This window comes from Acomys minous, assembly GCF_964271855.1.
Source record: "Acomys minous genome assembly, chromosome: 8".
NCBI lineage: Eukaryota > Metazoa > Chordata > Mammalia > Rodentia > Muridae > Acomys > Acomys minous.
The window spans coordinates 18,915,091-18,931,028 of NC_140489.1; the positions used below are offsets into that span (position 1 = coordinate 18,915,091).

General features: G+C 47.4%; 1 protein-coding gene across 1 annotated transcript; it reads right to left on the reverse strand.

Moving 5' to 3' along the window:
• Positions 1 to 4,762: 4,762 nt before the first annotated feature.
• On the reverse strand, positions 4,763 to 15,186 carry CALM1 (calmodulin 1). Its single transcript, XM_084792265.1, has 6 exons — positions 15,008 to 15,186; positions 12,311 to 12,341; positions 10,968 to 11,111; positions 8,869 to 8,975; positions 8,367 to 8,502; positions 4,763 to 8,202 (listed from the first exon to the last, which is right to left on the reverse strand). Exons 1-6 carry the CDS (start codon positions 15,008 to 15,010, stop codon positions 8,174 to 8,176), a joined length of 450 nt encoding a protein of 149 aa, XP_084648391.1. The 5' UTR covers positions 15,011 to 15,186; the 3' UTR covers positions 4,763 to 8,173.
• Positions 15,187 to 15,938: the final 752 nt, after the last annotated feature.

The window sequence follows — 15,938 nt, forward strand, 5'->3', positions numbered from 1 at the left end:
GGGAAGGAGAGGACCCACTCCTGCAAATTGTCCCCACATCTTCACATTCGTGCCCCCCCCCACACCTGTAAACTTTTTTTTTAAGGTGTGTGAGTGAGAAAGCAAGATCTGTCCCTATGGGAACAGGATTAGATGTCCAGAGTGATCCCCATAGGACCAATGAGGGGACATGAAGGGCAAGCCAGTTCCTAACCAGTACCAAGTGAGGCCTGGTGGAAAGGTCATGTGCCAAATGGCCTTTATTAGGATGCTATACTCTAGCAAACCAACACAGCCAGCTCCTAAAAATAAATAACTTAAGCAGGTGGAGAAACCTGCACTCTGCAAGATGAAAAGGAGTCTAGCTCATGATGAATATGGAACCTCATTTACATATCCTGTATAGACAGAGCCAAGGAGACAGAAAGTAGGTTAGAATTTGCTGGGTGCTGGGGCGAGGGAGTGTCTGCCAGTCCTACAGCCTTTTTCAGATGGGTTATGAAAATGTCCAGATGTTAGGGGATAAGAGTTTTTCTCCATTGGAGAGCACTGGAAAAAAAGAAAAAAAGAAAATACCCTAAAGCCAGGTAGTGGTAAGATACTGTGGTGACTACAGTAATAACCATGTAGGCTATATGAATCATATCTCAAGACAAGACATAAATAGAAAATTATAGCATATGTAATTGTATGTACTAAGACTATTATACTTAATTATATTTAAACTGCATGAAGACTCTATGATGGTCATGGTGTTAACTGTCAACCTGACAGGCTCTAGGAGCACATGGGAGAAATTGGCATTCCTGTTGGGGACTGTCTTATGTTAATTATTTGGAAGGACACACCCACTGTGGGCAGCACCATTCCCTTGGGCTGGGAGTTTGGACTGTGTTAATGGAGAAATGAAGCTGAGCACCAGCGTGCATTCACAGCTCTCTGTTGCTGAACTGTCAACTGAAATAAGCCCTTTCCCTTAAGTTGCCTTTGTCGTGGCATTTTATTACAGCAAAAAGGAAAGAAACTAAGACAGCCCTCAGTATGTAAACTGTATCTCTGAATCCATATGGCCAAAAAAGATTCTGGAAGGAAATACAATGTGACAACCTACAGTTTATAAGGTGGTTGGTGATCTAATGGCATATCGTTTGACGATAAGGTCTATTGTAGCCCAGGCTTGGCCTCAAACAGGATATGAAGCCAAGGATAGCCCTGGGCTCTTGATCCTCTTCTTTCTACCCCCACCCCCACCCCAAGAGCTGTGATTATCTGAGTGTGCTGTGTTATAAAATGTATACAATAATAAATAGAATACTTTTAGAAAGGAAGGATAACCTAATGAAAGTTCCTTGTCACTGGAAACAATCCAAAAAGATTGAGAACCGTCAGATACCCACATGCATGTTAGCAGGAAATTTGACTTAACAATATGAGGTAGCAAGCACTTTTAAACTATGATATTATCATTTGTGTGAACAGATGTGTCACGGCACACATGTGAAGGGTCAGAGGACAACTTTCAGAGGTCAGATTCTCTAACATGCTTTTCAAAGACCAAACTCAGGTTGCTTGGCTCCACATGGCAAGAACCTTTACCCAGAGCCATTTCATCAGGCTCCTGTGTGTGTGTGTGTGTGTGTGTGTGTGTGTGTAGGAGGCACACTGATTTGACTAAGCTGGTTGGCCAGCAGACTCTAGGAATCCTGTCTGCGTCTCCAGGGTCACTGCGTTGCTGCACCTGGTTTTACACATGGGTACCAGGGATCCAAACTCAGGCCCTCATGCTTGAAATATGCCATCTTTCCAAGAGTCCTTTTTATCAAGTTCTTGGTTTATTTTAAGATCTTTTTTGTTTGTTTGTTTGTTTGTTTGTTTTTTGAGACAGGGTTTCTCTGTCTTGTTTTGCCTGTCCTGGAACTCAACTCTGTAGACGAGGTTGGCCTTGAACACACAGATGTCCACTTGCCTCTGCCTCCTGAGCGCTGGGATTAAAGGCGTGTGCCACCACATTTTATTTTTAGCCAATGTGCATCTGTGTGTGTGGGTTAATCGACACTAGCCCACTTGAGCATGGCTCTGGTAGGCCTTGCTCTTTTCCCCAGTTCCCTCTGCCTTGCTAAAGACCTTTAGATTACACTCCTGAAGCTAGCCCCCAAGGCCTACTCTCTTATTTGTCCTCCCGAGGCTGACTACCAAGATCCATCAATGGAAGTACTGAAGTCCAGTCCCCTTTGGCTACCCTAATTAGCATGTCCAGTTAAAATTAAACACCTCATCCTAACATGGGGTTTCCCTGTGTACCTTTATAAGCTGACATTTTCCTATGTGACACCTGTGTCCTCTCTATCAGAGGCAGTCCTGTGTCCTGTTCCCCTCTGGGACAAATATCCCTGCCTCCTTTCCTCTGTCCCCTTCCCTTCCCCCGCCCTCCCTTCCTTTATCTCCTGTCCTTCTCAATCTCTCTCTGCCTCCCTCTCCTCAGGGTTTCTCTGTGTAGCCTTGGCTGTCTTGAGCTTGCTTTGTGGACCAGGCTAGCCTCGAACTCACAGTGATCCATCTGCCTCTGCCTCCCTGAGCACCCAGCCTGTCCTTGTTTCTTAACCTCTATTCTCTGTCCCTCTGGGCCAAATAAATCTTTGTGTTAAGAACTTGGCCTTGGGAGTCTTGAGCTGATACGCTTTTCCTTTCAGTGGGTATGTGCATCTGAATCTGAGTACCCACCCAAGCCAGAGCATCAATCAGCTCTCCTGTAGCTGTAGTGATATGGGCCTTGGGAACCACTCGGGTCTTCAAGAGTAGAGTGTATTCTTAACAGCCACTTCCACACTCTCACTGTTACTGTTTTTGTTTTTCAGACAGGGCCCCACTGTAGCCCAGGCTGGCCTCAAACTATATATATATATATATATATATATATATATATATATATATATATATATATATATATATATATATATATATATATCTGGCTTGTGACTCCTGAGCTTCCCGTCTCTTAACTCCTGTGTACTGGGATTATAGTAATGTGCCACCATGCCACGATATGATCCTGATTCTTTTCAGAGCCTCCTCACATATGTTAAGCATGTGCCCCACAATGCCACCACATACTTGCCCCCTTTCCTTTTAACAATCTTACATCTTAAATCTTTTTTTTCCCCCCCGGGACAGGGTTTCTCTGTGTAGCCTTGGCTGTCCTGGACCGCTTTGTAGGCCAGGCTGGCCTCGTACTCACAGCGATCCACCTGCCTCTGCCTCCCAAGTGCTGGGATTATAGGAGTGTGCCACCACGCCCGGCTTACATCTTAAATCTTGATGCTGAAATTAATCTGTCTGGGGGAGGAAAACTTGTATTTATTTCAACTGTAGTTACAAAATGAGTAACTACAGAGAAATACGGGTTAGTGAGTATACTAAAACATATAAAGGGAAAGAAAATTAGTTTAAAAGCAAACTCTACATATTTCTACAAAGGCAAGACAGACCACATTCTAGAACTCATGGGTGCTGGGGGAGGGGCTGTGAAAAGGCTAAACTGGTCCAGGTGCTTGCTGAGGAAGTTTAGGGTCCCATCCCTGGAACCCATATACAGAAATAGAAAACCAACTCCACACGTTGTCCTCTGACCTCTAGTGTGCACTGTAGCATGTGCAACTACAGACACACACACATCATGCATATGCATATGGGAGCGCGGTTATAAAAATTTTAAGGATTATCAAAGGAGATCCGGTTTTTTCTTTGGTCCTTGTAAAATTGAAAAGAAAATGTTAAGATGTGGTATGTGAAATACTATCTGAATGTGTCAATTAACACTCACCCCAATGGTTGCTGACAAATAGAATGAGCAATTTTTGTAAGGGAAACTGCCACCCCCACAAGCTCATACACTCAACAAGATGGGAAACTAGCCAAGGCAGTCGCAGGACCATTCATCAGTTTTGGGGTGTGGCTCTGCAGTGAGCTGGCTCTTCCCACTCTCACAGGCAGATGGAGGGGCTCTCAAAAAGCAGGGAGCAATAGAAAGCTTGGTTTTCAGCTGGGCATGGTAGTGCACACCTGTAATCCCAGCACCCGGGAGGCAGTCAGGCAGCCTTGCCTTCAAAGTGAGTCCAGGACAGCAAGACTACACAGAGAAACCAGAAACCATGTCTTGGGGGGAAAAAAAAGGGAAAAGAAAAAAAGCTTTGCTTCCTACCCTCCTAAGGCATCCTGAGTCCCCAGGGGGCCCAAGGCAGTTCGGTTCAGATTGGAAATGTGTATGTGCTTGGTTTTTGCTGTTGTTTTCCTACTGGAGCCACTGGCAAACCTCTGTGGTGACTTCCAGTTTCTGTGTCGCAGGACTTTGTGTTTGCTGAACAAGTACTTTACCAACTGAGCTGCATCTCCACCCTGACACCTAACAACTTTGATCTTAAAATGTCTTCAGTTTGTTTCAGAGACAGGGTCTCACAATATAGCTTTGGCTAGCTTAGAACCCTAGTAGGCCAGAGTGGCCTTAAACTCAAGAGATCCATCTGCCTCTGCTTCACAGCACCCAGCCTAGAATCAGATTTCTCAAGGTCCAAGTGATATTAATTTGCCAAGAGTTTGGGTAACCCCCTAAACTACTTAGTGCCAGTGTAGACCGCTTTGGGCCATCTGGTGTCTCTGCTGTCTCTAGTGTCACTGGCTCACTGGCTACATGGACCAGGGGGATTCTACTTGAGAGAGGGAAGGTCTGTCTTACATAAAGCAAAAGGGACCGGAAGCTATGAGAGCTAAAAACCTACACAGTTCGCAGTTAAGAGATGAAAGGCTGCAGAAATGTTTATTGAATACAGTGCCAGGTTTTTAAATAAAACTTATTTACAATTTCCATAGAGTTGGTCCCCCATCAAAGAGGTGGTTAAATCTCCAAAACCGTTTATCTCAAGATTTACAGAACATTCAAGTACATCTCCTTTTCAAACAGCCACAGTGAAGGGCCACTTCGGTAGTAAAAGGACCACTACCATCCTTGCTATGGGTGTTTACTGGACATTGTGGTAGGTCTAGGGAAGAACAGACATCCCTGCCTCCTTAGTCAAAGGGATGGATAGCAAAGCGTTTGTCTCCTACAGGACAACTTCAAAGGGTATTTAAAAAAAAAAAAAAAGTAGGTGACTGCTAGCTGAGGGGGTCAGTTGAGACACATCAGTATAAATCTGGTTGCTGCCAAAGAGAAGTATATGTAGGACATTACAATAAGTCATTCAAATGGTTAAGATAATTGAACCAAGAGTCCACGTGACCAACTTTACGTTCTCCATTCAAGAAGAAGTTCCCAGGATGCTGAGGGGCGGAATGATAGATGCTATCCCTCTTGTGTGACGATAACGCTAGGCCTACAGGACAGCCATTCATTACAATATGGTTACAAGTTGGACATGCACTTATAAAGAGAATATAAAAATATGTACAACAGCTCATCTTCAGTGTGTTTAAGTTGCTCAAAGACACCAATTAAAGTATGCAAAAATTTGTCAAAAAATCAGAAAAGGCCTTCCCTGGCAACAGCCCATCAGAACTATCCAGATATTTGCCTTGCTCAGCAGCTCCCCCCAACAGACGGAGAACACACTATGAAGAGGTGTGCCAAGGACTCAGCAGTTTCTTAGGGCAAGTCTCAGGCAAAGCAGGATGCCAATTAACTAGTCACTTTATATATATTTATATATATATAAATATATGTATATATGTATAGAGTAGTTATAAGTGAGGGGCAGTTTACAGGAAAAGCGTTGACTTTAGGGGTACTGCCTTGACACCCCACTCTATCCCCCTCACAAACTCAGGCTGCCAACACCAAGTTCTGGGCTGGTTATACCCCAGGATGTCACACAGCTGAGGGGGTGGGGGTGGGGGACAATGGGACCCTGCCTCCTACAGCTCCAATCCTCGGCTTCACTTTCCCTGGGGGTTAGGGCCTCTGGTTCCCATGTAGGATTCCTGGCCACACAAGAATCCTGTTTCAAAAGTAGCCTTTTAGGACAGGCTACAGGGCTGCTAAAGTAGAGTCTACCCAGCTTCTACAAAGACTTGGTAAAAGGTAAAAGATAGGAGGTAAGTTTTAAAAAGCTAGGTCACCTCCAACCTCCTTTGAAACTACCAAGAGGTCACAGACCTCATGCCTGAGACTGGGTCAACCACTGGGCAATTTAACGCCCTTACAAGACACATCTGCCGCCATTCACTTCTTCACCTGGAACCCTCAGTACTCTCTTACCAGAAGGGAACCCCTAATGATTCACAAGTCGTAAGTCAGCTTACAGCACATCAACCTGCTTGTCAGCCACCCAGTCCAAGGACGAACAGAAGCATGTGGGCAGTGCCTCCCTCTCCACCACTCTGACCTAAACCCCCTGGCAGGGAAAAAAAAAAAAATTCTGAGAAGCTATGAAACGCCAGGAGGACGGGAGCAGGAGAGGGAGAGGCCAAGGGTCGACACGTCAGCCCCAGTGCACCCATCTGGCTCCCAAGGGTGCCTCTTTGCCTTGCTAGAGGCCTGACACCACCCTACCCCCACACTCAGAAGCCAAAGCTCCTAGCTAATCAGATACAACCAGTTAACACCCTGAAAAATGTATGAGGCCCTTGTTTCAAAAGTGAGCTCTGTACTAAAGGCAGCACACTTCTAAGGGGGGGGGGGGGGCTTCTTAAATAGATCAGTACCAGCACATCTGAGTTTTGGTTACAGGGTTATAATTAGAAATGAAATTCACTCTGGGATACGGTTTTGTTTGGTTGCTTTCAAGTCAGCCCTAAACATTGGTTCTACTTAATGGGAAGAAAAGCAGGAAAATAACACAAAGGAAGAGAGGCTAAAGTTAAGTATAATCCTAAATTTAAAGCCGAATCAAAGGCGACTGGTAATGTCTTTGACCATACGGTGAGGATTGAATTACAGACACACTAGATCATGTCTCCTGCACAGATGGCCTCACGTAGTTACAACAGGTCATCAGCAGCACAGATGAGAAGTCCTAAATGCATGCTTGGGAAAGACACTTTCCCTCACTAAGGGCTCTACTCTTCCTGACAGATCAACTGACACGATTTGCGTGTGAGCACACACAGGCACACACAGGAAGTGGAACTTGACTTACATGGTCATAGATAATGAAGAACTCAGTATCTGCCCGCTTTCAGGAACCGATGCTAAGGAACCTGGGCGGGAAATCCAGTTCACACTGGATGATGTTTATATGCACACTGACCTCCCCTCCGACTGCCTTGTCCCCCTTCAGATCTCAGCTTTACAAAGCATTTAACACCACTTTTAAGTTAATGGTCTTTTTATTGGAAAAAAAAAATAAAAGACTAGCATTTACAACTTGGAATGGACGTAAATTATAATTTCCTGAACAGCGACGTTGACGGCTGTGCTCAAGCCCACAGCCACAGCCTGCCCTGCTGGCTCCAAGGCTCACAAAGCTTTAAACCAGAGTCCAGACACACTCCCTTGGTAAACATTTCTTATTAAAAATTTGTGTGATCTGGTGACGGCCTTCATGTTCACTTCACTCTAATACAATGCACTCAGCACCAAACCATGTACTTGGGCATGCCACCAGGGTGTCACTGTCACCATGGGATTGGAGCACTTGAAGTACAAGAGGACTCTCCTACTTCTAGGGCTGTGTCTCAAAGTTTAGCCTTCACCCATTTTCTGCACATCATCCTGAGGTAAACCAATTATAAATGTTTGTTTGCAGTAAACTGGCTACTGACAATTTATCAGAACAGATTGGACTAGAACCCATCTGACAGGATTTTAAATTTGTTTTTTCCATTTTTCAGTTTTAATACAAATGCCTGACTGTGCTCAATCGTCAAGCTGCATGCATGAGAAACTGGCCAGCCCAAACAGTGTATTAATCATTAGCAAATGGAACGTTAAGGAGTCCACTAAGAGCTTCCTTACAAGGTAGTACGGGTATTTATACTGTAAAACTGATGTGGGGGGCTTGATCTTTAGGGGGCAGGACCACCAACCAATACATGCAGATTTTTGTGTGTGGACAGAAGGTACTTTTGACATTCAGTTTTTGCTAGATAGAAACAGAATGAATAAATGAACTTTTTTCTTTTTTCTTTTTTTTTTTTGTAAGAGGTAAGTAAAAGATTTCAATTTGATTCTTCTAGAGGGGGAAAAGTAGTTGAAAGTAGGTCTTCATTTTGCAGTCATCATCTGTACGAATTCTGAAAAGACAAATAATCATAACATTTGATTATCTTCAAAAGAAGCTGTAATGAACACATCTACTGTGCACAATACAACTGGCGACCTTCCACAGAAGGTGCTAACCTGATGTGTACAGACCTGAAGGCTACTGAAAACCAGGCTCAAGAAATTTAGCCTTTACCTTCATAGTTGACTTGTCCGTCTCCATCAATGTCTGCTTCTCTGATCATTTCATCTACTTCTTCATCTGTTAGTTTTTCTCCTAAGTTTGTCATGACATGGCGCAGTTCTGCCGCACTGATGTAGCCATTTCCATCCTGTGAGCAGGCAGTGATTGTTACGTGGCGACGGTGGACAGAGGTTCTAGGCGAGCAAGCAGCTCTCTGCACACTCCTTCCCAGGGTTGCTGCCAGCTCTGCTCTCAGCAGCATTCCTCCCATTCCCAGTTCCCACCAGTCAAACACAGAATGCAGACACTAGACATAACACACACATGACAATCAATCCAGCATTTCTCTCTACTGGGCCTCGCCTCAGCCAAGCCAATACTGTCCCTTCCCAGGAGTCAGACGGGAGGCTGAGACACTCAGGCAAACTCTCACCAACCGACAGGTACAACTTTCAGCAGCGAACGCACAGAGGGCCATGTTATGCACCTCTCCAGAGCAAGAGTGCAAGATTACCTTGTCAAAGACTCGGAATGCCTCACGGATTTCTTCTTCGCTATCTGTGTCTTTCATTTTTCTAGCCATCATGGTCAAGAACTCTGGGAAGTCAATGGTGCCATTCCCTTTCAGAAGAAAAAGCTCATGTAAGGTAAGAATCACACTGACACCCCTATGCAGTCAGAATCGATCTTAGACGACTGTGCACAATACCCTGGCACCTGACAGAACTCAAGTGGTAACTAGAATGACAAACTGTTGTTTTTCTTAGACTGACCTTGTAGCCAAAATACTCAAACACTTCACAGAACAAGGTCAGTCAAGCCAGTAGGCAGTGCCCAGCAAAGCACTTACAGGTGCAAAGGAAGCTGCACATCTCAATTCACAACCATAAAAACAGAGTAGGCAATACAAAAACAAAGGCAGCAAGCAATGGCCTGTCCAGGAGAATGCTCAGGCCTGACGTGAACGTCCTCCTCATGTACAAAATGCTTTAGGGGAAAGATGACAGCAAGGACACAGCCTACTACATCCTGGCCAGTCTCCGCAGTGTTCTCCAGTGCACTCCTAACCCTACTATGTAGGCTGGCTAGGTATATGCCATGTCTGGTTTTGTTTTAGTACTGGGAATTGAACTCAGGGCCTCCCATGTGCTAAGTATGCACTCTTATTCCTAAACCTCCGATTCAGCATCTTCATCTTCCATGAAGGGAAATACTCAGAAGCCATTTTTAGTTTAGAACCATAAATGTTCAGGAAACTATCAGAAGACTGAATCCATTCAACATCCAACATTCCAAATGACTCCTCTAACGCTAACGGATAAATACTCCCAAAGACAAATCCCAGTATCACCAGCTTGAATTATATGAAAATAAAATTAGGGGGAAAAAAAAAATCAATAGCTATTTACAATTCATTTTCACTAGAACATTTAAAACAAATAACTTCCAATGCTACTGGTGTATGGATGGCTTAGTGCCTTGGGCTCAGTCTTCACACGGCATAACAATGTAAGCGAGCACATCAAAGATCCCTAAAGTCTCTGAGGATGTTTATCTAAGACAAAATAAACAACGAAGTGTTACCTATAAGCATGTGAAGATCTCCTTAGGTAGCAAATCAAGGCTTTATACAACTTCTCCACTGTGTTCCATATAATCTGAGAGTCAAGTATCCTTTCCCTACCAGGCCTGGCTTCCCAGGATGTACATACAACAGCAAAGGCCCAACCCCTGTTCCTATAGGGTTCATCAACTAGACAGAATCATGGACGATTTTTTCTACAGCAGTATTGAGGATGAGAATAATCTTTTAGAGGTATTTCAATAGGCACAGTAAACCCAAGCCATACTTTATGGTGCCACATTTTTCTAAATGGCTCCTCTGAGACCATCTGTGTAGCTTAGATCCATACTGTATCTTCTAAGCTCCTTTTTAAAAATCTACAGTCTCAGGACGCACATTCCTGGATATATGTGTGTGACTTTTCAACTAGGGGAGAGGGTGCCTCCACACCAGTTCACTGACAAAAGGGAGCCATGAGCTCTTCTGCCTACAGCTGTCATCTAGAGGACGTCACGGTGCTGCTGGTTCTTTCCAGGCCTGAGCCTTACACAGTTTTAGACACCACTCGGTCCCAGGTTAATGTAGAGGGGTGCTCCACAGCGCTCAGGTTCTTCCTTCTCTTAGAAACAGGGGATTCTTTAAAAAGCAGGGTCCCTGGCAACTTGTTTTTACTTCCCTTGAAGGACTTGGTGCAGCCTCGGGGCCAGCTGATAACGGACTGCAGGTGTCCGTCCCAGTAAGCAGAAAAGAACAATAGCCACCCAGTCCAGGAAGTGCTCTAGCCAGCAGCGGAGTGAACTGAACAGCAGGCCCACAGTTTCCTATTTTGATGTCAGGAGGCTGTGAGGCAGCCAGAGAAAACTCTGCACGTTTGCTGTGCTCTAGGGACCTTCAAAACATTCCGTAACAAGTCTGAACTTGAACTACACAACCCTGGCGCTCCTCACAGCTCTACACAACCCTGGCGCTCCTCACAGCTCTACACAGCCCTGGCGCTCCTCACAGCTCTACACAGCCCTGGCACGCACCCACAGCTCTAATGCCCTTACCGTCAGCATCCACTTCATTGATCATATCCTGCAGTTCAGCTTCTGTTGGGTTCTGACCCAGTGACCTCATGACAGTCCCAAGTTCCTTTGTTGTGATGGTGCCATCACCGTCTTTATCGAATAGGGAGAAAGCTTCCTTGAATTCTGAAAAGAGAAGTTTACTCTTTAGAATCAATGCTTTTTACCCAACACTGTGATGATACGCACTTCCCGGGAGCTTGCCAAAACAGGCTGTCCTAGTTATCAGAAACTACCTGGCCTTTATCTCCTGCGACAAGGACCACAATAGACCTGTTGGTCTGGCCAACACAGTACCCAGGAAGCAGACACTGTCCTAGTGACCAGCTCATTAAAGCCACAATAGCCTACGTTTTAAGAAAGCTACCTTGAGCATACTTACATTGGGGTGTTAAGTGTAATCTGAGACTGCCGATTTACCAGTTACAGTAAAGTCCCTTGTTCAAAGAAAGCCCTTTCATGCTACACTTTTACAGCCACAACGAACTCGTTTCATAGCAACATGGTTCCTAGAAACGCTCCCAGGCAGTCAGCAAGTTGTCTCCCTGTAACATTCAGAATATTTCCCAGAACTCCTAAAAACAGTATTTCTTTATCTAAGGTGTAATAGGTCTGCTTAAATCCGCCAAATTCATACATGTACACCACACTCATGCCTGGTGTCTGCAGAGGGCAGCACTGGATGCCCCAGAACTAGCATTACAGACCATTGTAAATTACCACCTGGGTCCTAGGGACCTAACCAGAGCCCTCTGCAAAGAGCAACAAACAAGGGCTCACCCAGTCAGCTGTCTCTCCAACAACCACCTTGAAACACTAAGGTAGACACTCAACTTTTATCCGTTTCCATGTATTTTAGGATATCAAGCAGAGGCTTTCCTGGTAGTCTGTTAAAAGGTCTGTGGCTTAAAAACTAAAGCCCATTTCAGAGCAGCAGACTCAGTGGACCCTGCTCTATGCACACCTGAGTGCGACAGGCAGGCGGGCGGGCAGAGTCCATGCCATGTCATTTCTACAATACATGACACCTCGCTGTTTCTGCTTAAGAATTCTTAGAAAACCACACAGACAGTAGAAGGGAGGGACAACAGAGAAGACACAAAAACATGGCAGAGCCAGGTGTGGTGGCACACGCCTTTAATCCCAGGACTCAGGAGGCAGAGGCAGATGGATCGCTGTGAGTTCAAGGACAGCCAGGTCTACAAAGTGAGTCCAGACAGCCAAGGTTACACAGAGAAACTTTGTCTCAAAAAACTGAAAAAACCAAACCAAACCAAGTCAGACCCTAGCTCTAGTTTCCTGGGACTCCCCAGTCTTCAACTTACCAGCAATCTGTTCTTCAGTCAGCTGATCAGCCTACATGGAAAAAGAAAAGGTCATAATTTATTCTAGGCAAGAATGGTTGATAACCTACCTTTCCTAACTATACTTTAAAATTGTATTTTTTCAAACTAGTATTTAAAAGACAATGTTTTGAAATCATTAGCACTGCCATTTAGTGAAAGCTGCTACAACAATTAAAGGAAACTGTTCTGGCCAGCTTAACAATAAAGGGTGACAAAGAAGTGACAGCATCTGCTGGCTTCATTTCTTTGGCCTGCGGCTTGCACTAAGTGCTGCAATGAAAGCCGTCAGTCGTAATGTGGGAAATGGCGCCTCTTGTGGTTAAAGTACCCATAGCACCAGCTGCTGCAGTAGCAGCAGGCAGAGCGCCACCTACTGCGCCACTAACACTGCAGTCTCAGGTTCCATCCAAGAGACCCAACCCAATGCCACTGACAAGGCAGCCAGGACCAGGATCCTGTCCAGGGGCAGGCTTTTAGTGCACCTTGCGCATAGCTTTGGGCCCTCCAAAATCTCCACATTGGCGTTACATAATAGTATTGGGTTGGATTAAAAGGCTTTTATTCCCGTTTTATGAGAAACAATTAAGTGAGGAAAATATACAGTAATGGGTTACCCACCCCAGTTTCATTTCTATGTAATAAATGCTTTCTGATCGTTTAAATTAGACAGTTATTTGCTAAAAGCCTACCATTTACAATAGCTAATGCCTTTTGGTCAAATTATCCTGATTCTGAAGCTAGGAAAAACTGGATCTTGGACTGTAACAGAACTGCAAAAATGAAGCACACAGAAAACACTGTTATGAGGCAATGATATCCCTTTCCTCAGGGACAGGAATAACGATGATCACTCGCTAGCATTAACCCTGCCCACCTCAAGATTTATAGAAAAGCTGCCTATAGCCTATATATGGAACTTGCCATGTTCTAGATACTGAATGGCCACAAAGGTAATGTTCACTTGCACTATTTAGTCTCTGCTCCCCTGACCTGTGCCTCCTCCTGTGCCTCAAGCTCTCAAGGAGAATATATAGTTTTTATTTTAATGAAACCAGTTACAAAATAAACCCCAAGAGAAACCCGATGGCACTAGAGTTCATTTCTTTTCCGTGGAAACTCGGCTTATATATTGATTTAGGAGAGGAAGAACTTCTACTTTTTACATTTTAAGTGGGTCTTCCCTTCTATCCAGTACTGGAAGCTACTTTTAAAGCAAATGGAGACACGATGATGATTTATGTAATGCCGAGCCGTGTCAGTCTTCTACGACAGGAAGTAATGCCACACCTCGTAGGAGAAACTGTCAGCTCACCAGGGAGAAGAGTTCCACCTCCTCGAAAAATTCTCTAAGAGGCCTGTCAAGTGCATCTACCTTCAGGACAACGACTCCCCCCACCCCACCCCCGCCGCACCCCGCATCCCCAAGTCATTCGGGCCTTGGGTCAAAGGCGGTCCAGAACCTGCCAAAGAACGATCCAGGATCTAGGCGCCCTGTCGGGGCAGAAGGTGCTGCTGGTGATGTTAGCTCTGCCTGGAGAGCAAGAAGGGGGCCACAGCACATGCACTTGGCCAACCCGAACAGTCGTTTCTGGCAATCCAGAGGCGGTAGAGAAAGCGGAAACGTGGAGATGGGCATCTCCACCTGCCGCCCAAGGAGTGGCGTGAGACAAGGGGGCACGCAGACGCAAAGTGGCCCCAGGACGGTAGTGCAGCCCCTCCCACCGCCCCGGCTCCCCTAGGCACTGAGCCTACCGCCGCCTCCTCCCTCCCCAGCAGAAACTTTGCGTCTCTAATGGAAACCGAGGAGCGCGCCAACTCTCTCCTCCCCCGCCCAGCCGCCCCAATTAGCGCGAGCCGAGCACCTCCCGCGGGAAGGGGGCCTCCCCGCGGACCCGGGCGATCGCGCCCGTCCCGCTCTGCACCAGAGCCGAGGTTGCACGGCCCAGCCACGCGCGCGGCTACCCTGCGGGGCCCCGCCCGAGCGCAGGGCGGCCGCTTCCGCCCTCTCCGCCCCCCCAGCCTTCGCCTTCCTGCCCCCAACCCCACCCTTCCCCGGCTCCTTCCTTCCCAGCTCACGCCCGCGCCGCGCCCCCCGGGAGGAAGGAGGGGACCGCAGCGGAGGGAGGGCGCCCGATTGGGTTGGCCAGGGGGTCTGTAGGTGGCTGAGGACACCCCGGAGCCCGCGACTCAAGCCCGGTACGCCACCGGCTCGCCCCGACCCATTCATTCTTTGCGTCCCGGGACTAGCTACGGGGACGTCGTGGCCTGCCCCACCCGGCTCCCCCGCCCAGCGGGCCCCGGCCGAAGCGCAGCGCTGCAGGCAGCCCGGGTGCGGCGGCGCTAGATGCAGTGGGTGCGGGGCTGGGGGAGGGGGTGGATGCGGAAGGCCCCGGTGCAGCTGTGGCAGTGGCTCCAGCCCGCGCTCAGCCCACAGTAGAGGCCAGCTTCAGAGGCATCCAAAACTCAGAGGAGGATCTCTGGCAGCCAAAGCGGAGATGCAAACCCGAAACGCATCCTTCTTAACCGCAGCTGCTGCGTAACACCCGGCAAAAAGGGTAGGGGGTAACCTCAGCCAGGAAAAGGGGGGAGACCCAAGGGGGAGACCCACGACTAACTACAAATCTGCTAAGAGAGCTGGGGCAGCTGCTACGTCTGCGACTGCCGGTCCCAACCTACCATGGTGCGAGCGAAGGAAGAGCGGAGCAGGCAAGGGTGGCTGCACCAGCGCAGGGGCTGTGACCGCCGAGGTGCCTCCGCTGCTGTTGCTAACGCGCTACCTGCGTTGTGCGCTGAGCCTCAGCCGCCGCCCGACTGCGAGTAACGGCACCACGGACACGAGACTCCCAGCACCACTGCCGTAGCGCGAGCCTGTGTACCGCGATATATATATACGTTGCGCGTATCCCTCCGCCGCGGCAGTACCGCCTCGCGCAGGGCGGCGCTGCGGCAGCCGGACCTCACCGCAAGGCCCCGCCCCCCCCCCCCAGGCGCGCCCCGCGTGGTGAGCCCATTACGCGGGCTAAGGGGTCACTGGGGAGTCCGGGACTTGAGCGTGGGTTCTGGTCTGTTGTAGCAAGGGGGTCCTCTAGATCTGGAATGCCTGCGTGGCGAGATCTGGGGGCTTCAAGCTGTGTGCGGGTCACCCAGCCCCATTCCACCTGTGTTTCCCCCTCCCATCACTCCTAGTGGCTGCAGGGTCGCAGAGCCACTACCATCCTGGGCCACCACAGACCGCTTGATTCCAGGAGGAGCTGCTGGAGGTCTGGGGGCTGAGGACAGCCACGGGAAGCGGGGGGAATCAGCCTTGCAATTTGAGCTGCAGAGAAGAGGGGACTGTGTTGAGGGCAAGGTGGTTTGCCTTGGGGAAGAAATTGGTCGGATATGTTACTTTCTTCATTTTGGAGAACTGTCCAAGGCACAGTTAGAAGCTCAGGTGCTGTCACGTTTACATGCCCCATCATTCTAGATCTCATGTTTTTACATAGCCACTAAAATTTTAAAGATGCTTGAAGATTTGTTCCCTGCTGGGTTTGTTCCTTTTTTCCTGTGGCTTCTAAACTCAATGAGCAGCTTATGTAGACCTTAAAACCCATGCTTTGAGTTTTTC